The 23,789-nt window shown below is 43.5% G+C and overlaps 1 protein-coding gene across 3 annotated transcripts; it reads left to right on the forward strand.

The window, feature by feature from the left end:
- Positions 1–23,575, forward strand: PCBD2 (pterin-4 alpha-carbinolamine dehydratase 2). 3 transcript variants are annotated; one of them, XM_030504438.1, is made up of 4 exons: positions 1–470; positions 2,932–3,063; positions 20,170–20,250; positions 21,708–23,575. In XM_030504438.1, exons 1-4 carry the CDS (start codon positions 375–377, stop codon positions 21,801–21,803), a joined length of 405 nt encoding a protein of 134 aa, XP_030360298.1. In that variant the 5' UTR covers positions 1–374; the 3' UTR covers positions 21,804–23,575. The 3 variants fall into 3 exon arrangements, with proteins under 3 accessions (XP_030360298.1, XP_030360300.1, XP_030360299.1); XM_030504439.1 differs by lacking the exon at positions 1–470 and adding an exon at positions 1,541–1,636; XM_030504440.1 differs by lacking the exon at positions 2,932–3,063 and having other exon boundaries at positions 355–470.
- Positions 23,576–23,789: the final 214 nt, after the last annotated feature.

The following is a 23,789-nucleotide window of genomic DNA, read 5'->3' on the forward strand; positions in this document are numbered from 1 at the left end:
TGAATGATGAATGGGAGCGTTCTTGCCTCTGCCCGCTGCTCAGTTAGAGAGCCCGGGGCTGGATCCTCCCCGGGAATGAAGATAATTCCTGACTAATACCTGGATAGCGGGTGTTACCTGGACAAACACCGCTGTCTTTCGGCGCAGCGCCGCCTCCGCTGCGGGAAGCGCCGGGCTCGGTGCAGCTCCTCGGAACGCCGCTCGCACGACTCCCAGCATCAGCAACCCGCGGGCCGGGGCCGGCGTTGCGCGGTTCTCCCCCGGCGGGGTGTCCCGGTGCACCGGAAGGCCGCGGCCGGGGGGGGGCACCCCCTTCCTCCGCTTCCCCGGCTCGGGCCGGCGCTGCAGCGGGAGGCGGGGCCGGGGCCGGGGCCATGCCAGGCGGCGGGGCCGCGCTGCGCCGGGCGCTGCTGGGAGCGCGGCGGGCGGTGGGGCTGCGGGGAGCCGCCGGCGGGAGCCGCGCTGCCATGGTGAGGGGCGCGGCGGAGGGAGGGCGGCGGGACCGCGCTGGGCCCTGCCCGGGGAGCGGGGGGGGGGACCGGAACGGAGCTGCGGCCCAGGCCACGCGTGCTCGGGGCAGAGCCGTCCGTGTTCCCCGCCCGCCACGGCCATGGGCCGGGACCCTATGGCCGGGTGTTTATGTTGTACATGGACCCAATGGGTAATTGCAGCGCAGGTTCAGACCCTCACCCCGCGAGCATGAAATACCTTGTACTAACGTTTTATGTAACTAACAGCTCGTTTCCTCTCAAAATGAATATTACCAACAGCCAGGCTAAACTCACCGTACCATAGAGCATCGCAGGTTGGGTGCTGTCGTCCTGTGTGCTAAGGCAGTATTTGTGTACTGGTGCCCATGCCGTGCTGGTCTCACTGCATGTTTTTGCCTCTCTGTGCCATGCCCATGGTGTGGTGCTGTGCATTTGAGGTTGTGAAAACGCAGATGGCATCTCCCACCTTCTCTTTTTCACTTTACAAGCAAGTTCCTGCTGCTTTCTGCTGCATTTCTGCATATAGTTGTGATGTGTTGGAGGGGCTGGCTCGGGACGTGGCCTTCCCGACCTGTTCCTGAACAAGATGCTGCCATCGCTGTGCTCCAGGGCTTGCATCAAGCTCGGTCTCTGTATTTCTATTAAGACCTGTATGGTTTGATTTCAAGTCACAGCAGTCTCATCAGTATCTGTGTGTCCAGGTGAGGCCTTAGGAAAGTAACTGCAACATCCGTAAATCTAACAGAGGACATCTCTGCTGCCAGCCAGAGGAATGAACTTTGTGCTGCCTCCTGGTTGCGGTCCTGGACTTTGCTATTGCAAATAAAACCCTCCACCCCCATGATTTTTGTATACTATCAACTGACTGCATCTGCTGCCAGATAATGTATTTCAAGTCAGCCGTTAGCTTTGGCAATTTGTGTATCTGCTTGGAAAAGAAGAGCATAAGACTCGCATGCCTGCAACTGCTGTTATAGCAACAAATCCGATATGTGTATTCTTGCAAGTCCAAAGTTGCATTTGAAGCATAAAGAGCCTGAATTAGTTCCATTTGGGACCTGTAAACCCCGTCTCTTGGGCTGGGTGTATCCAGCTGAACACAAGCGGTGGCAGCAATGCTGTTAGATTGATTTATGCCGTTTGGAGTTGGTTTTGTCTCTTATTATTGGTGAAAATGTTGCTCCTGGCCGCCTGCCCCTTAAAGCCTCGCTCGGGTCGCATTAATTGCGTTAATTCCTGCTCTGCTCGGGCTCACAGCCCCATCTGGTGGCACTGGGGCTCCTGCTGGTCTCTCCAGCAGAAGCTGCCAGCACCAACTGGCAAAGGCAGAGCATTCCCTGAGCTGGTGGTGGGCACCCATAGACATCCGATGTCTCCGTGAAGCTCTGGGGCAAAATTGCTCATCCCCTTTGTGGACGCTTTCACAAAGCTGTGCTGGCTGCTCCTACACAGACGAAAGCAATTGCAATGTGTTGCTGTGCTGGGGAGAGAGGTTCTTCCCATGAAAGCGTTGCGTTGAGAGCATGGGTTTGAGACTCATCAGTCAGAATATATCATATAAGTTATTGCTCTTAGTCTTTGCTTTGAGGAAAAATATCAAAACTTCTTGCAAATGCCGCATGGAACTTCTCTCTGGGTCTGGCTCTGGCTTCATGTGCAGCTCTGGCACTGATTCAGATATATAAGCAGGTAGTTTGATCTGTCTGTGCTCGCAGTGGCTTCAGACAGGCTGCTTTTGCTTCAAATCAGACAGATTTAAACAGAGGCACTTTGCAGAATTGTGTGCTTATACCAGTAACTTGTAACTTCCCATATTTGCATCTGTATTGTCAGTTTTGTTCCTTTTCATTGTTATGTAAAGCTCTTTGTTGTTGTAGAACTCCACAGTACATGTTATCCTTAAATCCATTCCTGCTTGCTTAGCAACAGTAAAATAGTTAAAGGAATAGTAGGAATAATATTCCTATTTTCTCAGGAATAGTAAAATACAAGCTAGGTAGAATATGATCTCCCGTTTTGCTTCTGCTTTTTGAAATAGATATTCCGCAATACCCCTTTTAGTTTATCATTGTACATTTAGCATATAATGTAAATAATACTTTATATAGAAGATTTGAAAATTAATTCTAGTGTTACAGCATCTGTAACAATTCAGATGAACAGGGGATGGGTACAGGTACGCTGGTGTCTGTGTTCCTTCATATTGCTTTTCACTATTTTTGTGCAAAAGCTTTTGGCATTTAACTGACCAAGCTGAAATGGTGCTTTTTGGCTGTTTTAAGTTAAACTGGACTGTGAAATTACAAACAAAGGGAATTTTCCACCTCCTCGCCTTTCTGCAATCCGTAACCATGATTTCATTGTGTGGTTTTCTTATTGTTGAACAAAAGAGAGCCTCAGCCTCACTCGTGTCACCTTTGTATTTGTTTTTCCTCAATAGTCTTCACAGTCCCACTGGTTGACGACGGAGGAGAGGAGCCAAGTTTTACTTGATCTCAAAGCTTCGGGCTGGTCGGAGTTGGGCGAAAGAGATGCCATCTACAAAGAGTTCAATTTCAAAAATTTTAATCAGGTAATTATTGCCAGATACCACTTTTCATATAAAGGAAACGCAATGGCTTTGATTTCCATACAATCCGGATGGGAAAACATTTATATTCAGAAATCTGGGAGTAGCCGTGTGGAGCCAAACCCTCGGGTTTGCCTCAACGGATGTTCTCTGATCCCAATCTCATTAGGTGGAGGCACTTAATTCTGTTTTAGAGGTGTTAAGTAGATTTGTTTATATTACAATTTGTTTATATTACAATTTCTTGATTATAATATCAGGGTCAAGGTCAGGGCCATTAATATGGGATTAGAGAAATCATATTTGATTCTGGGTTATTTTTTTCCCCATTACTAGCACTTCTAAGTGAATACTGGAAATATGTAACTGATGGGCAGTGGGGTTCATTTTTATCAGGGAAAAACTTGAGGAAAATGGGTAAATAGAAGAGACACTTTTGGCAAATAAGGTGGGGAAAATACGATACATTTCACCTTCTAAGCAGGAAGACAGAGTTCCAGTATATTCTTGAATCTACGATTCTATCTTGAATCTTCTATGATCCTGTGACTCGTAGTAGCTGATCTTCACAGTGTGTTCACCATGTCAGACTGCTGGTTAGACCTCGCTGGGCTTTTATTAGGAGTCAGGATCCTGAGCCATGTCTCAAACTCACAAGAACACGAACTTGGACACAAACTTGGACACAAACTTGCATTAGAAGTACTTACTTTATATCGAGATCTGCGGTCAGCTGCATCCCCCTAAACAACTGCCTTCTGAGGAGTCGTGACATTGCTTAGACAAGAGTTACGTTCCAAGAGCAGCATTTCCCTTCTGTTTTATTTCTGCAGGAGAGGTGAGCGCTTCCTTGGGAGAGAGGGAAAACCCAGGGGTTTGTTTGGGCAGTGGCTCTTGCTGAGCTTTTCCTTGCTGCAGGAGGGATGCAGCAAGCTCCAGGCTTCAGGAGGCCGTGGTTTGTTGATGTGTAGGGACCAGGAGCTGTGCTGTGAGCTGTTTATTTACACAAACCTTGTGCCTAAACCCAGACTGAGATGTTTTAGGAAACCACAGTGAGCTAGATAAACAACAGTTTGTAACGCTGGCTCTTTTCTTGCTCTTTCAGACAGTAGTTGTCATGGTAAGGAAAGCCCAGGCAGTAGAGAGGAGGTGAGTGAGGTGCTCCCTGCCCCTTTGAGCTGGGTGAAAGCAAAAGAGAAAACAACTGCAGAAGAATCCAGCTCATGAGCAGGACAGTGCTGGACAAGGAGCACATCCAGAGCCACGAGTACATTATTTCCTGGATTGCACGTCAAACCTGAACATTAATAATTACAGAACAAATAGAAACTATATCAGCTAATTCAAAGGGCAGCGAAGGAGGGAAGCCCATGAGAGGGAGCTCACATGAAACCTTGGTGAGATGTGCAGGCAGCTCCGAGGTAGAGCAATGAGGAGAGACCAGCACATTTGATACTGATGAGACAAAGTAACTCTTGGAGGAGTTGAGATTTTCAGCCTTTGTGCTTTGAATATTGATGCAGTGGCATTTCTGACAGGGAATGGTCAAAGTCTTTGTTGGTTCAGCACAACTAGAAATGACTTTTTTCTCCCCAGAGTTAATTAAAGAGTGGTTTTGCACACTGTAACTAAGTCAATTTGATCAGGTGGACTTAGGCAGTGTGCCCACAGACAGGTCAAGAGACAAATCAGTGTGCTGCATCAGCAGATACCTAGAACACCCGCTGCTTTGGCAAACATTTACAAAGTTGTGGAGGTTTTTTGACTGTAGATTTATCTGATAGGGTCATATCCATATGTCTTCCTCATTTGAAAGTTGTTGAAGTATACCAGTTTAGGAAGCTGAGTATATTCAAATATGCTCATTAATAAATGATGAGCTATACGTTTATAATTGTAGTATATGTCATCTTAGAAAGGGTACTTCAGAAGAATGGCCACTGGAATGGTTTGGGAGATGTTGGTGCAGCCTCTTTCATTCTTGGTTGTCCTTTATGGATGTCAGATAAGGCAGAAATGGGAGCGGAAGGCTGGGAGTTGGCTTTACAACTGAACATCAAGCTGGACAGGGAGTTCTGGGTGGATCAAGGTTCTGTGTGAATATCTGAAGGCACAATTTCACCTGTTGATTGTTATGAACTAGCTGCAGTGTCCCCATTTGCAGTTGCAGAGGGCAGAAGCCAGTCCTATTATTGCAGTGCAGGAAAGGGCTCAGCGTGCAGATCCCCAGGGTGTTAGGGAATTAGAGAGCAAGAATTTGCCTTTCTATAAGACGAAGCTGAAAGTAAATTGAACTTATGCATGTATGCTTATTGATGCTTATGTTTATGATGACTGTTAGTAAACACTGTGTTTATTACAACCTAGGGAACAAATGGCAGGAGTGGGGCTATACCTATGTTATACTTTGGGAGAATTTAGTCCTGCAATGAAAAAAATAGAACTTGCAGGAACAAATTCTTTCATTTCACAGAATAAATATTCTGTTTACAGTATTGAAAGTGTATTTAGTAAAAGTCAAAGGACTTGGAAATATCATTTCCTCGGTGATCTTCCTGCTGCCCTTTTACAGATGGTTTAAAATCAGGTGTGTAAAATACTAATCACAACAAAAAAAAGGCAGTTGAGCTGACATGAAAGGTATTTCAGATTTATGTGTTGCAGATGATATTGGGATGATTAATGTATTCATTGCTTTTTATTCTTTATTGCTTCTTGCAGATAATGTTCATGATGCATGGAAAATTCTGTGGCTTTAAAATCTATGCCAGGTTTACAAAGTCTGTGTATGTCAACAGATGTTAAGAATATAAACACAACTTTTATTATAAAGTCGTGCAAATGTGTAGACATGAGCTTGGTTTATGTATATTATTTTCAGCATGAGAATGAAATGAAACTTCTGTGAAAAAAGAGTTATTTAGATTCCTGAAGCTTTCAGGCTGAGATTAGCTTGGTTAAAAGCGATCAGCAGCGGGCTGCCTTTGTAAGGCTGACAAGCTAATGACACTTCTGGCTTATGGAATTTGTAGCCCACAGCTTGAAAGTGCTCGTGCTGTTTGTTAGTCCAAATCTTCAGGAACATAGAATCATGGAATGGTTTGGGTTGGAAGGGACCTTAAAGCTCATCCAGCTCCAACCCCCTGCCACGGGCAGGGACACCTTCCACTAGAGCAGGTTGCTCCAAGCCCCTGTGTCCAACCTGGCCTTGAACACTGCCAGGGCTGGGGCAGCCACAGCTTCTCTGGGCACCCTGTGCCAGCGCCTCAGCACCTTCACAGGGAAGAACTTCTGCCTAAGATCTCATCTCAGTCTCCCTTCTGGCAGGTTAAAGCTATTCCCCCTTTCCCTGTCCCTACAGGCCCTTATCCAAAGCCCCTTTCTGGGTTTCTTGTCAGTCCCTTTAGGCACTGGAGCTGCTCTAAGGTCTCCCCTTCAGGAGCCTTCTCTTCTCCAGGCTGCCCCAGCCCAGCTCTCTCAGCCTGTCTCCATAGGACACGGGGTTCTTTTCTCGAGTCTTCCATGTCTCTTGTCAAAATCGGTTGGATTTGACCAGAAGGTTTAAGGGGCAACTGCCTGTGTGATTACGTTTCCTTAGGTAATCACGCAAAGGCAGAAAGTGCAGTTAGGAAATTACAAAGGTGGGCAAGTTTGCTGATGGTCAGGTTCAGCATTTACAGCTGCTTTCTTTTATAAGGTCCGTTTTTAATTAAGGTTGTTTTTTAAAGAAAAGGAATAAATCATGTAGGAAGTCTCCATAAGACCTCTAACGTCATTTATAAAATGACAGGAAATCAAATGCTCTAAGAGTTTGAGAAGCTGGTTTAAATACATCTTGTGTTTGGAGGCTGCAGAACCCAGACGAAAGATGAGCCTGAGTGGAGGGGACAGTGAGGAGACACTTTGGAGCATGATGTGCAGGGAGAGTGGAAGCACATGTGTTGCGTTGCCATTGTGGAGTCTTGGGTTTTGAGAAGTGATTTAAAGATGTGCAAAAAATCTGGAACTATTAAATCAGTTATTATTCTCACTTTGCATTTCCTTCCCAAATTTGCTAGCTCTCTTGCTTGAAATCCAGGGAAGAAATATCAGACAGAGCTTGTTATGGTAGATGCTTGGGTTTCTTTTCCCCTCACTGAGATGCCAATTATTTTCCTTTAGCTATAGAGGCATGCTCAGATTTGCTCCGTTAAATTCATCATCCTTTTTGTATTATTCCAATTGCACATCAAAATGAATTTGGTGGGATATGCAATGAATACTCTATAGTTATTTCAATGGTGGTACTTGGTGCCAGTCCCTGTAATGTAATCGGTGTCGATATTTCAGCTCCCAGCACGTTGCTTTGTCTTCTGCATCGATCAAAGAATGGAAAGTTTGTTTTTATATATGTAGGCTGTGTATTTCATTGCTGCTTTATGCACTTAATCTTTTGGCTGTTGGGCCGAAATATGTCCACGCCTTTTATATATTGAAAACATAATATCCTTTAACCTACAATCTGCAGAGTTAAAATGAATTTCATGTTAAATATTCGGTCGTGGGCCACATCTCCAGCTTTTTATATGCCACAGCGGTCTTGTGGGGTTTTTTTTCTTCTCCATTGTCTGATAGTGAGGTCATTTTCAGTCCTCTGAGAAATTTTATTCCCAGCCAGATGCGGGCCATATATTAAAAGTAGCACCTGTGGCTAATATCACAGCAGCTTACCATAAATTTACATGGTAACTAGGATTATATCTGTCAAGACTGCTAAAAAATGTCTAGATTTAATTTGATTTCCAGTATTGAAGGAGCTCTCCAACATTTTGCTTCATAAGTATATTTTAAAAGTTAAAATCACTCCATTGTTAAGTTTTATGGCACTCCCAGTGCCCATTAAGTTGATTTGTTAAATGGGGGTCAGAATAAAGCAAGTTGGCTACAGGAGGATCGGAAACCAACCCATTTGTGACAAATTTGGTCCTCGCGTGTGAATCTTCTCAGAGCGCGGGGATTGATTGGATTCAGGCGCGGCTTATGTCAGTTGTGTTTAACTTCAGAGCCTGAGCAGCCTCAGCCCCTGACTGTCACTTGTGCTAATCAAAAGATGAACTTGTTCTCATTCATTTTGGGGGGAATCACTATTTCAATGCATTATTGGTCTGGTAGAGTTTTACATTTGTTTGCCCATCGAGTGAAAATGAATTGCTTTTGATATCCACCTAGGTAGGTGCTGGTTTTCATATAGTCTTTCCCAAACTGCTTCGTTTTCCATTATCCTTTGAGTCCTCTCCCATATGCAGTGATTTGTGCACCTGCAAAGTTATGAAGGTATTTCTGTTGGTAGTTAGGTTGTTCACCAACTTCCCCGCCTTTATGAATGCCATAACCGAGTTACAATAAATCAGAATTATTTATGAGTGGATTTACAGAGTTGAGAAAAATCTTTGTATCTGAAAATAATGAATTTCTGGCGTATCTGCCTGTTGACATTTTCCTTTATTAGAAACTGATAGTGAAGCTTTGGGGACTGGCAGAGGTTAACGTGCAGGCTGAAGTGGAGTGAATGAACTGGCGCTGAATATAGTGTCTGGGAGCGGAGCACAGTAAAAATATATGATTCCTGGATGCTCGCACCTTCCTTGAGCTTATTCTTGTGATTGACTGAGAAAATAACGCTCTCGCCTCAGCTTTGGAGGGTCAGGGTGCAGCTGCAGGACCTGGACATGGTCCTGCTGCACCGCTGTCTGACACTGCCCATGGAAGACAGGGAGCTTGGGCTCTGGGTGACATGAAAGGAGAAGGTCTGGGAAATGGCTTGTTTGAAGATTCTGAGTCTCCTTGCTTGGCTGAGGAGGAGATGACACTGGTTCCCTGGTCAGCATGTCCTGTGTCCAGTGATGCTTCCAGTTAGCTGGCAGCCAGTGGTGGGAAATTGTGCAAAAAGAGGAAGTCTGTAGTGATGGAAGTCTCTAATTGGGTTGCATCTAGGCAAAAATCAGCCTGTGTGCTCCAGAATGTTTTCAGACCAGTGTTTTGCACTTGGCAACATTTTTCTGTTCTAGATAGAGTTGCCATAGTGCATCAGCAGCATCTTACATCTTTTAAAGGCCAATCTTCACCACTGGCCTTTCCTTGTATGTCTGGAAACCGAAGTTTTGTCCTTCAGTCCCTTTATTACAACTTCACAGTTGTAATGCATAGGAGAAATTAATAGCTGATCAATGTCAGGAAGGGTGGTGAGCAGTGATTGCTCCTCTTCATACTGCGGGGTGTCTCATCTCCTCTTTGGCCAGGTCTATGCATAGAGATCCCACCACCCTCACACCTCATTTGCCTGTGACAAGCACCATAACATGGCCAGTGTCACTGTTAGAATATCATCATCGCAATTCCAGTGGTATCAGGCTGCCAGGATTATTTAAAATGTCATTATATTAATCATATTTAAATAAAATTGAATCCTATTTAAATTGAAGACTCAGAGTCGGCATGTGTGCTTCATCCCCACCATGCAAGATGTCCCATCCCAGGTGTTGCAGAAGTTGCATCAGTTTTATTCTTTCTGGTGATTTGACTGTAATTAGAGATGCTCATTTTCTGGATGTGTTAAGTCATATTTCCCCTAGAATAAACCATTATTTTATTATTTATAATCACTGGGGGCAGTGGCATTTCTAATTGCTGCGTTTTCCCCTCTGAGTAGATCTGTTGTATCTCCATTTAAGCAGGCTATTGCTTAAATCTGCCCAGCTGACCTTTGGGCTGCTCTCCAGTTGGCTCTAATACAACTGCTTTCCGTAAAAGATGGATTTATTATCACTCAAGTAAAAATTATTACAGCATTTGCCTTGTGATTGTTGCATGCATTGATCTCAAAAGTGCAGAAGGAATTATTTGTCAAAATGCCTTTTGGATTTCACAAGCTGTCTTGTAGCTTTGGAGTGGGAGAAATGTTCCTCCTTTTTTTCAGCTGCACAAATTGATCGTTCACTCTCTTTGAATTAAACAGAACAAACATTCTATCAGCCATGGGTGCAGGGCTGCCGCACATTTGTACCAACAGAGAGCAAGTAGGAGGAGCCCATCTTGATTTTAGCTACAGTTTAGGCTGTTCTCTTGCTAAAACACCTTTGGAAAAGGAATGGTAAATCCAATGGGTTTGAATTCAGTTGGACACCTTTGTTTGGGAAAGTGCAACTCAGGCTGGTGCTGCTGATGAAAAGATGATCACTCAGAATAAATTTTATACCTATTCAATAAAGGAAATCTGGTGTCTTACAACTGTTTATGTATTAACATTTATTTTTATGGGAGTGCTGGAAAGATGCTGATAAAATGCAAACATCACATCCCTCAGTCTTGGTTGTTTAACCTATCGCATCCCCTCGCTTTCGGGATAACGCCTGACCATGTTTTCAAACCATAAATTGCCTTTTCCCCCCACAGCTCTCACTTTCTCATACTCCCCTGAAGGAGACATACGCTTTGGGATACGCTTCTCTGCACTCGCAATTAAAAATGGGCTTGGGCTTGCAGAAATAAACCGAAATAAAACTTCCACGGCCCCTATTTCCAAATGAACCATTACTCACCAAAAGCACATCAAACCCACTTAGCGGACATCCGTTAATCCCGCCGTGAGCCGTCTCGGGCTTTAATGCACACTGTTTTACACGTTAAGGGGTTTGAAGTCGCGGGCCGGCGCTGACCTCTCGCATCTGCTCCTCTCGCAGTAGGAATCTCCGCTCGCCGCTCCCCGTCAGGCCGGATTAACGTGACGAAGAGCAGCGCTTCTGCTGGCTGCAATTTCGGGGGTTGATCAGAATCATTTCTTTCACAAACAATCACGGTTGGCTAAAACGTTACATCTGCTCTGCAAAGCCACTGGCAGGGCCGCGGTTTGTCAGGGCGAGGAGAGTGGAACTGGTTTATTCCTCTTCTATAAAGCTGCAAACCCGCTTCATGTAGGTTTTTGGGGGGGAAGCTTCCCTTTTTCCTCTTCCCATTGCCCTCTTCTTCCTTGAGTTTTGTTGGGCTGAGATGAAAAGTTGCTTTGGACAAACATTGGAGGGGGTTGGTGGGAGCCCTGTGCTGAGTCAGCACTGCACCGTTGGGTTCATTTATTGCTCAGAGTGCTTTGTAGGAATGAGTTTTATATTCCAAGGATCAGAGAGAGTCCTGATTTCATGATCTGCTGTGATTTTCCTTGTGCTGTGATGAAAAAAGCAGTAGGTTTATATATGGTTAAATACAGGCCTGAGTATGACCAAGTTGTCCCAGGTTGGGAGAATCTTTACCCTGCGATACACTGGGTGGGTGCTTGTAGCAAGCAAAAATACTGTTAGTTGCACAAGCCCAGGACGTTGTGTTCATGCATGTGTCTTGTAATGCCTAATCTAATAAAACCAGAAGTGTACAAAGGGTTTCCCTTTGTGGCGTGCTCGTATGAATTTCTAGAAGAAATTTGATGTTCACTGGAGAATTAGTATTTGTCTCCCCTCAGGAGCCCATCTCTCTCTTTCCAAATGTTCCCATGTATAAATGGTGTAATAATGTAATTTAACATAGCTGCCTTTGTCCATTTCTCCGTGACCTGCTCCAGCCACTCTTCCAAATACCAGAGGCAGGAAATGAAGCACAGGTCCAGGCTGACCTATAGATCGGATAGCGAACAGTGAGTGTGGTAAACCAGGTAAGGTACCCAACTGCTTAGAGGTTGGAGGGTGCCCTGAAGAGAAACGGGGTTTCTCTTCTGCTATAAAAGGAATACAAGCATGGAGACCCATTCTGACAACACAGTCGTATTCTTTACCAACTTAGTTGAGTGAAATGATTCCCTGACTGGATCTGCAGTAGATGTTCCTCAGTTTGCTTTATTTCACAGCTTTAGGTCTTTTTAGATTCTGGCTTGGCCAAGAGGGTGAGTATAAGACCTCTCCAAATTCCTCACACCTCCATCATGAGTTCCCTGTTGCATGTTTGAATTGTTGACCTTGACTTTAAAACAACAAATAGAAACAAAAAAGCTGACAGTGTAGTGGGGTAGGAGGATGCTGGAAGATGAAATGGTCATGAGACCAGCCGCTTCTCTTAATCCATCATAAAGCAATGCCTTTCTTATCACTCCTTGATGTTTTCTGAGAATCATAAATGGCAGAGATTTAGAGGATTATCAGAGGCAGGATGTGATTACCCTTGGATACTCAGCAGAGAAGATCTTGGATATTAAGCTGGTAGTGTGTGTAATCTTGGCCAAAAGACCAAGGAGAATTTTGTCTGAGCACTCCCTGTGATATCAACAGCATGTATGGCATGTGAACTTCACTTTCATGTCTACAGAATGAAGTCATTCCTTCTCATACAAGTAAAAAGAAAAACACTGGGGAAAACAGTGGTATTTTGTTCTGTAGCCAGACCTGTTCCATCCAGAATGTGGTGCAATGGGATAATGAACTCCCCTGTTCTTCTGCACCGTACGCAAGCTCTGTAAAAGCCAGAGGATTTGAGCACCTTTTGGAAGTGGAACATTCACTTCAATTAATTCTTATTTGATCTGTTTTACAATAGCTTCATGTCATGGGTTGGCACCATGAGATCAATGATGGTTCATTGCCTGAGCAGCAGCATCCTTGTGCAGCATGAAACACATCAGTGAGCAGAGTCCCTTAGCAGAGGGCTCAGGCGCTGGGATTAGAAAGGTTGGAACTGGGGACTGACTGCACCTTGTTACTGGTTTATTTTTATAGTGGTTTGTGTGATGGTTTTATTAGGGTACAGCCACGGGTCTGATTTGCTGGGCCAAACATTTGTGTTAACAAGTGAAATTATCATTGTTCCTTCAGTTGCACAGCCAGGAGAGTTTATTATTCTAAGTGGCTGATTGCTTTAGCAGGTGCTGGGTTAATGGGGGCTTCGCTGTATTATTTCATGTTTTTAGGTAGGGTGCAAAAAGCTCATTTTAAAAAGTCATGTTTCTTGAAATAGCTATTTTATTTGGTGTAAACCTCCTAAGTGCAACCTTTATATTCCCTTTTTTTTTAGCACAAAACACACAGAAATGGCTTGGGAGGTGGAGAGCCACATTTAGCTGAGTGTGTGGCTGAAGGATTCCTTCCATGTTCTCGTTCAGTCCTGAAGCTGGGATTATTTTCCTCATTTTCTAAAAAATCTAATTTAGAGATCTACATTTTTTAATATGTAAAATAACATTTATGAGTCTGTGTTTACCTAAACTGCTAAGGAACTGGGGAGGAAAAAAGGCATTTATTTTTCATTTTTCTATATGAAGTGATGTATCACAAATACCACAGGCCCTTGTTCCAGGTTTGGTTGGGATTTGGGATGTCTACTTTGCAGTAGTCTTTATGGGCAACTATAATTATTTGTATCTATCTATAGGCAAACAAATGTATTTTTTAATATGGTTGTATTGACTTTTATCACTCCCAGAAAGAAGTTTTTATTCTGCCTTAAGACATCTCCATGTTCTCCCACTTCTACTCCATCTAGTCTGTAAATCGTATTGGTGGAATAGGTGGTTAATTTTGGTGTGAAGTCTGTTCGTTGAATCACTGAGAATATTATCTGCTTTCTGTTCATGAAATCCAGGTGCAATCACTTGCTGTAATAAAAATGAGAATAGGGAAAATGATCTTTGGCACTGAGGCTGCTGGAAAAGTCAAGATGTGACGAGGAAGAAGGTAATAGAAGTAACGTTTTGTATTGTATTATCACCAATAAGAGAAAAATAGGTCTAAATTCAGCAGTTATGAAAATCCTGATATAAGCAGGCTGAAAATAGATAAAAGTTGAGGGGTTTTATGCAGTTGAGCTTTTATTAAGCACAAGGGAAGAAGAAGGCAAAGCAAGAAGAAGGCTCTGAGAGCAGGTCAGTGTTCTCTACCTTCCTCTCGGGCCCTCTTCTCGCACTGATCCACATCCCTTGGCCTTAGCAGAAAATGTGTATTTGCTTTTCAGACCATTTGAATTTCAGATGGGGCAAATTATACTTGCACCTGCTCTGTGATAAAGTGAAGTCATGGCTTGGGCTTGGAAGAAGCCCTTGGCTTGGACCTCTTCTGGAGAGCTGCATCTTGAGCATCATCAGGACCATGTCACGTTTTGTGCAGCACCTGGTCTGGATTGTGCAGAGTGAGCATAAACTTCCCTTGGCCGTGAGCTGCTCGGGCTTTTCCTGGGACAGCATTCCTGGAATTGCCTTCTGTCATCTCCTGCAGCTTTTGACATTGTACCGGTACCTGTGTGAGAAACGTTCCTGTGGAGGAAAGGCCATGCCTCCAAGCTCCACTGCTCTCTGCCTCCATTTATTCTGCATGTTCTTGAAATTGGTAAATCATATGACAATAAACAGAAATACCCTCAATGAAGAGAGAAGGGGAAACTGTTGTTTATCTGGTCAGGTGGTTTAGATTAGCAGTGATGCTGGTCTGTATTATGTTACTTTAAATCATAGTGTCCCAACAGGACATAAATTATGAAGATTGTTACAGTATGTTTCATCCAATGTAAGATCAACAAATTGCAATAATTTTTTTAATAGGAAAATCAGTGCTTTGGCAAGGTTATTGTTGGAGAATTTAATTTAACTTGAGCTTTGCTTGCATTATTTCTTAATATATAAAAACTATTTGCATAATGTATGAAGTATAAACATTTTTAGAATCAAAGGCAAGAATGCCTTTTCCAAGATTACAGAGAGTGGCAAACTACTTAGAATAGATCAGTGTTTGTGCTTTTGCTGTCAAAAATGTTTGATATAGAGCTGGCGAGCTAGTTTCTTCACCGACATAATTGTAAACAAGTGTTGGGAGACAGAAACAGCCTTCTTTTGTAGGACATGGTGTAAAGGTTTTCGCATACACTGCTGCAGGTCTAACATGGAAAGCAATGTTTACAGCTATAATAGGAATATAAATAGGTAACTTTTTTGGAGGGCAAAGCAGCATTTCACTTTTGTATAAATGGTGTGTGCAGATAAGTATGGGGGATGCGAGCGATCAACTCTGCCTTTGAAAGCAACATACTAAATGCAGGAAAGCACAGAAATGAAGTTGGAAATTGTAGTTGTGGGGTTTTTTAGAGTTTCACATTTTATTATGAAGACAGAAATGGCATCTCAGTGCATGCTAGTGTGTCTGCAGTATTCCTCTTCCCTTTTTTCGCTTTATTGGTGTCCTTCAGCGTTAGGAATACTGCTCCCCCCCATCACGAGTGATGCTTTGGGAATGGGAAAATTGGCTACATTCACAGTACTTTGCTGCTCAAGCTATTAAAGAGGAGAAAACCAGATCTCTGCCAGTGGTTTGTTAGATGTTGTTCACCTCCAGATCGTTCTGGAGGTGCCTGGATGGGGTGGGATGGACGGAGTAGCGAAATGCAGACACGCTCTCACTGGAGAGATGGGGATGTGAATAAGCTGAATTCAGCTCTTTTTAGGGGCATGATTTAGCTGCATTCTGTCCTGCTGTTCTTGGAATGAAATTTAAAAGGGGAAGAGCAATGGAAAGGTGTTCCCCTGATTTATGTCGAGGATGAATCCAGACAAGGCTTGAAATCAAAAAAGGAAGAGGAAAATACCTAATGCCATGTGGATCCAGTGTCCCTGGGAATGGTTCAGGCAGGCTGGTGATGCCAACAGGGAAGAATCCCCAAATGGGCACATGGTTTTGAGAATGAATGCCTGTCCTCCTGTGCTGCCATCACTAGCTGAGTTCCTCTCTTCTGTTTTAACCACGCTGTCATGGTCAGATGAAGAGTGTGGCCTTGTGAGTCTTTTTTAATGGAGTAAATAGAATTAAAATAAAACAACATTTTTCTTCAGAGCACAACAGAAAATGTCATGACAACCTGTGTGACGAGCTAAACATAACTTACAATTGCTCAACATTAAAAGGCTTTTTCCTTTTATCTGCTGGCCTGTAGCTTGCTGTTAGGTAGTAACGTCAGCTGGATGTGTGAAAGCTTCTGCAGTTTGGAAATGAACCTTAATAATTTGAGTTTATTGTTGTTATAAGTGTCAAGCTGCTAAGGAGAACATGTGCTGTATCCTGAGTATTTTTTCTCTGGGTGAATGGAAAGCAAATGTGTGAGGCATAGTCATGTCTTGCCGTGTATGACAGTGTCTCTATAACTTGTTTTACTTATTCATTCCTCACTGATAAATGATACAGATGCAGCCCTTGTGGGTGGGGAAGGGAAGACAGGTAGCCCTCACACTGCAGGAGGTCAAGGTTAATGCTACCTCCAGCATTATAATGACAGATGGGAGGCAGAAACCTTAATGTAGTTGTGATTAGCATATGGTTTCCTTGGCTGAGTGTCCGAAGGATTTAAGAAGCTCGGGTCCACACTTCATAGCGTTCACATTTTAAAACAAACAAATAAAAAGTGTGTATGGTTTTATTGTTGAGCCTTTCAGCTGTTTTCCTTGAATATCTCCACTTTTGAGTCAAGTACTGTCAGCTGCTGTGTTCTGGAGATGCACTGGGGTAATCCATCACCAGGGACTCGCGGGCGGGTGATGTATTAGCACGACATATCGACCTGTGTTCCTCTGATGTATAACTCATCAAGATAATGTTGGCAAGCATTGTACAAAAAGCAGCATGTTTAAAAAGTATTAAGATGAATTGATTCCTTGCTTAAGAAGTGCGAAAGGAAGAATAATAGCAGATTAGCTCCGGGATCCTGCGGTTCTCCTGGAGTCGTGCTGTGTTGTGCGGCGCAGAGGGGTGGATGGAATTTCATCTTTCCTCCCACTTCTGACAGCAAAGTGTCTGGCCCTGGTTTTCCCATTCTCAGGCAACAAAAGTCACATTAAGTCTTATTTTGTGGTAGTGTATTTTGTCGCTTTCAAAAGCAGTTTGGCCAGTCCCAAAACATTATGTGGTACCTGATGTGTTTTGGGGTTTGTTTTACTTTATTAGGTTAACTTGTTCTTCTAAGAGTAGCCCTGATTTTTATCTCGTGAAGGCATACTATGGCTGCTAGTATTTAGAAAACATTTTAGAAGTGATGTTGTGACTGAAACACCATTAGTTTTTAGTTCCTTCTTTCATGGTCTTAGCAGACATGAAGGGAAAAGACACCCAAGGCGTCTCCTTGTCTGTGCAGGATTGCTTCAGTCGTTGCTGCTCTTTTGCCTCTTCGCAGTTCGTTGCAGGGACTGCAGTCTGCATTACTTGGGTGGCGTGATGTACTTACTTAGAGTAACCTGGATGTTATTTTAGCCTAAATGTCCTAAAAGGATTAGGTTGAAAATGTCTGCCTTCTATGCCTGTCACTGAAATTTCAGAATACTTTATGATATTTAGTACATCAAACCCTCACTTAGTACTTCTTTATGGCTTCTAGAAAAAGCACCAATCCTTTCTTTTTCCTCTCTTTTTATTTTTGAAGGAAAAATCTGTAAAAGTTCTTGTTAGTGGCCGAGGGGCTGCAGATCTCTGTTATTAATATAGTGAAAGTCAAGGCTGTGTTGGGTCTTACTGGCGTGAGTAAAGTGCTTGTCCCACTTTCATCAAGAAACGTGTGATGGTCTGATAAACTCTGCCCACCAGTGCAGGTTTGACAATGATCTTGCAATGCAGACTGCAGAATAATTCCCATTATTTTTAATTCACGTTGAAGAAGTGCAGACTCCTGCTCCAATTAAGGTTGGTTGTGTCGCCGGAATGTGGTAATTACTTTAATTGATCACAAGATAGTTTCCTTGATCACCAATTAGACCAAATTACCGATCAAGTTTCAAGACGTGAAGAAATGTCCAAACTGATTTTGTGTAATAGTGTTTTCATATCTAATCAAACCTAAATATCTTTTCCTTCCAGAGCCAATTGTATTTTCCCTAAGCAAGGTTACGGCTCTACAAATATAAAGGTGATTCATCAACAATAGTGTTCCAATTCGTTTAATTAGCAAAGGAAGTATTTAGGACCTTAGCTCATTTTCTTCGTGGGAGATGCTTTTTGTGTATCATTAAAATAAGCTAAAATGCAAGAAGTAAGTTGTTTTGGGTGATGAACTAGATGGTCATAAGGTCCTTTCCAGCCCTAACCATTCTATGTGCAGAACAGGGCATGCATGAAGGTGGGCATGTCTCATGTGTGATTTGTCCTTGGCTGTAACACTCCCTGGTTGGGACAGTCATCATCAGCTGGGGCAACGAGCAGCAGGACCAGTCCTGGGAGGGTCCTTTGCACCAGACTTTAATTGTTTTCATTACTTGAATATCCCCAAGTTGAGCATTCTTTGGGAAGATGGACAGTTTTGAGACTGATGTCCATTTTATCCAGCTTGAAGACGTTTTACTGTCTGCAGGGGAAGAGGCAGTGGGTTGATGTTGTGGTCCACAGGTTGGAGAGGATTTGGTGGTCCAGTGACCAGGAGGATTTGTCGTCACAAAGCGTGAAGGAAGGTCTGCAGCGCAAATTAATTTAGTGATCTCATTTGCTTGCGTAGTTCGCTCTGTTAGAGCAATGATTATTGTCACACAGTCAATGAATTGTGTTTGTGTACCGTAACCTGTGTGTATACATAGGCAGGGGAGTTCCTGGGATGGACAGACAGACACCAGTAGAGCAAACATGAACCTGGTAGGGATTTTCATAAATATGATCTATTTTTTAGCCTTGCTGTTTGTACAAAGGCAATCCAGTTGCTATTTTAAACTTTTGGGGACATTTCTGTGTATAGACTCCTGTATTGGAAATAGCATTGCTATGGACACTTTAGAAACATTTAAATCAAATAATCCTTCAGTGCTATTAATGCAGAAGTTTTCCAAATCATTGCAAACATCTAATGCACAACTTGCAGCTTTCTGCTTCAAAGGTTGCTGCTGAAACATTTGCAATTTTTAAAAGCAATTGTTCACTCCAAGTAAAACTAAACCAAGGGAAGTCAGATTTTCCTGAATTTTGGAATGCTCTTGGGTCAAAGAAAAAAGCTTTTTAATTGCTGACAGTTTGGTGATTTCCAAATGACAAACCTCATTGGAATGATTTTCTCTGATTATAACGTTTGCATTCGTTTGACTGGCAAAGCAACTAACAAAGTCATACTTCATCCAGGCACCGATTCCTTTTTTTACTTAAAGGTTTTTGTAATTTGTGAGAGGAAAAAAGACTTGAAACTATTATCAACCATTATATGTTATTCATTGACCACATGTTTGTTTGAAATGGCCATTGCGTGGCGGAATGTGGGCTACATACGTTCTCTTCCATAAATTAGCACTAAAAACCTACCTAAATCAGGTAGAGTTTTGTTGAGCTTGTATTATAATATAAACCAGACTGTAATGTGGATGTTACTTTAGTTTTGCATGTTAATTCAGGTCCTGAGCCTCAGTGGATGGAGCTCAGTATGAACAAAGCCCGCTGACTTGGAGGCGTCCTGCTCATGGACCGAGGCCCTTTGGGCCCCGCTGTGTAATTGCATCCTTGATTTACATGGACATTCTAATCTTCTTTATAATGCAGTGATTTGCTCTGAAGTATTTTGGCAAGAGCCTGCTATTAGTTTTTTCTTGGGGCTGTGATAAAACCTGTATCCTGGGGGAGCGTGCCGCGCAGAATATAGGGGCAGAGCACTGGGAAACCTATTCTAATTCATTTTAAGGGGAAATATTTTCTCCTAAAGCAGAGGGGCAAACCCACCTGTCCCTTTTTTCCCCCAGTAAAATAAATAGTAAAATAATTACAGGGAAGTATGTGTTTCTGCAAGCTGTATCAGTAGTACTGTGGCATGATGCTTAATTAGAAATGGCACATTTCTAGGATGCAGTATGGGATGAGGGGTTTGGGATGGTTGTTTAAAATCACTGTTGGATGCCAGAGGTAAAATCATTGATCTCATGCAATGGCTTTGAATCCTGGAGTAACTAACACTGAGCAGTGGTTTACTGGGGTCTGAAGGGGTTGATTTCAGCAGTCTCAGGAGATGCTCCAGTGGTATGAGATGCTGAAATGCTCCTTTAGCACACACAAACCTGAGGTGCAGCAATCTGGAGCATCTCTAAGAGTTTTGGAGTCAATCTTGCAGATCCCCTGCCAGTCCTGGCAGGTGAAGGAGTATTTTCCTCTTTGCTCTTTCTCTCCTCAGGCTTTTGGATTTATGACACGTGTTGCTCTACAAGCAGAGAAGATGAATCACCACCCGGAATGGTTTAATGTCTACAGCAAGGTAATGCGTTCACCAGCCCTACTTACAGGCATGGCAAGTTAAGGAGACCAAACCGCTCTCTGCTTTTATTTTCGTAGCTTATAATATACAAGAGAAGGGAATGGAAATAGATTGTGTCTTTATAAAGAGATTTGAGATTTTAAAGAGACGCTGAGATATTTGTAGTGGTGAGGAATCAAGAATCAAGCTCTGTGTGATTGCTGCCAGCTGCATGGTTTGGACCTGTAGCTTCACCTCTCTGAAAGTAGAATAGAAGCCTTTAAACTCTTATTTGGCCAACCTGAATAAATTACTGTTTTGAAACTACTCACCAACTCTCATTCCTTTCTGTGCAGCAAGTCAGGAGCCCAGCGGTGGTAGGGTGACTATGTAGGTACCTAAGTGGGAGCCTGGCAGTCTCAATTTAGGTTTGATTTTCTAAAGCTTGTAGGCTCCCATGTCTCCACATAGCAGCTTATAACATTTGTTTATAATATTACCTAACTGATGGTGGTCTCGTATTTACAAGGGTTACAAGGTACACTGCAACCCTCCAATGAAAGGTGCTGTGTGAAGGGGGAAAATATTGCTTTCTCTTTATTTTTATTTCCTAATGCTTCTCATTGCATTGTATCAAGTTGTTTGGTTTAGCATTTGGTGAATATATGGCAATACCATTAAAAATATACTGAAAGGAGATACAGACAAGCAGCCTGTGACTTGGAATTGCCACCCCCAGAGCAGGACGTCTCCACCTCTATTCCCTACAGAGGCATCCCTGCACTGGCTGCTCTTCATCAGCCCTTCAAGTCACCCTGTTTAAGGGGAGATTAAACTGGACAAAGTCCTGGTCACTTGCTCTTCATGATTTTTGTGTGTTTCCAGACTATTCACGATTCATCTTCTTTTTTCCCTCTTCTCTCTTCCCAAAATCTCAGTCAGAGGCAAGACAAGCCCAGCTCGTCATCTGGCTTAGTCTAAACAAACCCGCGCAGGCAGCTGCGTCACAGCAAAACGCACCAGCCCGTTTGTTTTTCTTCTTGAAATTAATCTGCAACAAGCTTAACAATTTTTTCACCTCCAGGGTGCTGGTTTTTAACAAAATTCCTGAGCCCCTGACTCGGCTCTTGGCAGCTTGGTCACCAGCCCAGGTTCTCCATGAAACCGATCCATGGGATTTAAACGTAGAGTGAGTTACTTAATCAGACACCTCTTCCTGGATGAAGGCCAAGAATGCAGAGCCTGTTTTATTCTATGAAGGGGCTCAGTTTGGTTAGACTTCGGGCCCTGTTGAGCCTCCCCACCTACAACGTCTTCTGGTTTACATGAGCAGCGAGCATCCAGCTTGCTGCTGGTGGGGAGCATCGTGTAAAACCAGTTTGCTACAGAGACACACAGCGTTCCCGATGAATTGCTGCTCAACCTGTGTGGCAGAGGTGAAAATGGCTTTGTAACCCCTTTCTTTTCCTTTCTGATAGGTTCAGGTAACTCTGATTTCCCACGACTGCGGTGGACTGACCAAAAGAGATGTGAAGCTGGCTCAGTTTATTGACAAAGCTGCTGCCTCAGTGTAACCAGGATATAAAACATTTTAATACAGTGTCCACCAGTATTATGTAAATGATATCCCTCATTCCTTGTAATCCTTATTTCTCAAATCTTCTGAGACAGGATGCTTTGTAAAGAGTGGCTTAGCTTTGTTGGTCTTTAAGATCTTAGCCTTGTGACCCCTCTGGATACCTGTGCTTGTCCTTTGCCATCGCTGGCTCTGCATGAGGATGTAGCAGATAAATCACTACCAAACAAGTTTTGAACAATGCTTTTCTAGAAACTCCAACAAGTTGGAAGGAAAGCAGGAGCCCAGCTGCACGTGTCATGGTTCCCCAAGCCCACAGGAGCCTGCCCCATGCCTGGGCACTTCCCTACCATAGATTTGTACATCTCTGCACTTCAAATAGTGTCAGGGTCAGTTGCTCTGGCTTGGTACCTCCATCTCTGCCAGTGACCTGTGGCAAGTGCAAGGGATGTTGGTGAGAGTAGTGCAAGCTGCTGCTGCTTCCTTGGAGTTGCAGCTCAACTAGCAATTACAGCTTTGTATTTCAGTGTTTCTTCTGTGCTTGTCTGATGGCTCTTTGAGCCCTTTTGCCCCCACAACCGAGCAGCTATATCCAGCAACAGTGTGGCTGCAGGAGAACCATTCCCCATCTGAGATGCAGGACTGGATCCTGCAGTTGCTGAAAACTTCAGCCTTGGTCCAGCAAATACAAATAAAGCCCAGACTCACACCATTAAGTGAAGCATGTGCCTGAGTGCATGGCTGGGCCGGGTCAGGACTCATCACCTTGCAGGATTGAGCCATTATTTGTGTTGTAACACTCATACCTGCTGGATCCGGGCACCATCCAGAGCTGCCGGTGGTGAAGGAAGCGGCATTAGCAGGATTCTTGCTAAGCTGGGCTCGGCTGGAGCTATGCTCACCCTTTTTTTTTCCCTCTGTAGCTACAATTACTCATCGCAAACATTGTTCCAAGAGCTGCCGATCCCACTGACGAGCTTTAATTTCTTCCTTGGTTTCAAAGTCTTTTTGTTTTTATCCTATGATCCTCACCGAGACAGATTTCCACTGCCGGCAGGGAGATTTCAACCTGCTTAAGGCTTGCAGAAGGGCCTCTGGCTCTGCAATCCCCCTGCAGTGTCCCCAGCGTGCACCGTCATGCCCTGCAAGCAGCTCTGGGTGCGGAGCTCAGGGGAGATTGACACCTCCCAAATGCCTGAGTGCATTGCTCGCATGACACAGCCACCAGCTACTGAGAAGTGAGATCCACGAGTGCCAACATCTATATCGGGGGCTGTACGCGAGGTGTGTGGTCTCTCAGATATTTGGGATGCAAAATGCCACTAGCTGCCATGCGAGTGTTGGTGTCGATAAAATAAGAAAGGTATTTTTCGTTAATCCTTAGCAAGTGCACTGTCATGTGCTAATTGGTCACAGGAAGCAAGATGTAAGATGTTGGGGTTTATTATCAGTAACACTGCTTGGGGGATAGAGTTAAGAGCTAAAAAGACCCAAATTCCGACTACGTGCTCCAAAGTTCTCTGCTTACAAAGTGCCTTTCCGCAGTGAAGTGGTGGATTTCCCTGATATGGTTTGAAAATGGTCACTGTTGTAAGGAATGAATAGAGCTAAAACAAACAACCAGGCTGTGATGTCTCCTGTCACTGGTGGGGGAGTGAAAGGAGCTTCCCCCAAAGTTTTGACAACATCTCTAACGAACTGTGAAAACTCTGTTGTTAGCAATGGGTACAGAACGTGTGCGCTTCGAATAAAACCAATAACATCAAATTCCTCCTTTGTGATTTGTTTCTTTATTATTGTACATATGTGACAAAGCTGTTTGGTTTTCAGATAAATTTAAGATAAATAACATTTAGTTACTGGGAGGTCTTTGGTTTAGAATATTGATGTTTATTTACATACTCTGAGGCAAAAAAAATCCCCACCAGCCAATTTAGCTGGAGAGCTGCACTGTCCAGCTATGGCAGAGCTGTGCAGCCATGGT

Source organism: Strigops habroptila, chromosome 12 (assembly GCF_004027225.2).
Source record: "Strigops habroptila isolate Jane chromosome 12, bStrHab1.2.pri, whole genome shotgun sequence".
Lineage (NCBI taxonomy): Eukaryota > Metazoa > Chordata > Aves > Psittaciformes > Psittacidae > Strigops > Strigops habroptila.

Bases quoted from the DNA above. Each gene is read 5' to 3' on its own strand.
- PCBD2 (XM_030504438.1), top strand. From the start codon at position 375: ATGCCAGGCGGCGGGGCCGCGCTGCGCCGGGCGCTGCTGGGAGCGCGG. The intron at 471-2,931 runs GTGAGGGGCGCG...TTTCCTCAATAG, and splicing joins GCGGGAGCCGCGCTGCCATG to TCTTCACAGTCCCACTGGTT. The intron at 3,064-20,169 runs GTAATTATTGCC...TTCTCTCCTCAG, and splicing joins ATTTCAAAAATTTTAATCAG to GCTTTTGGATTTATGACACG.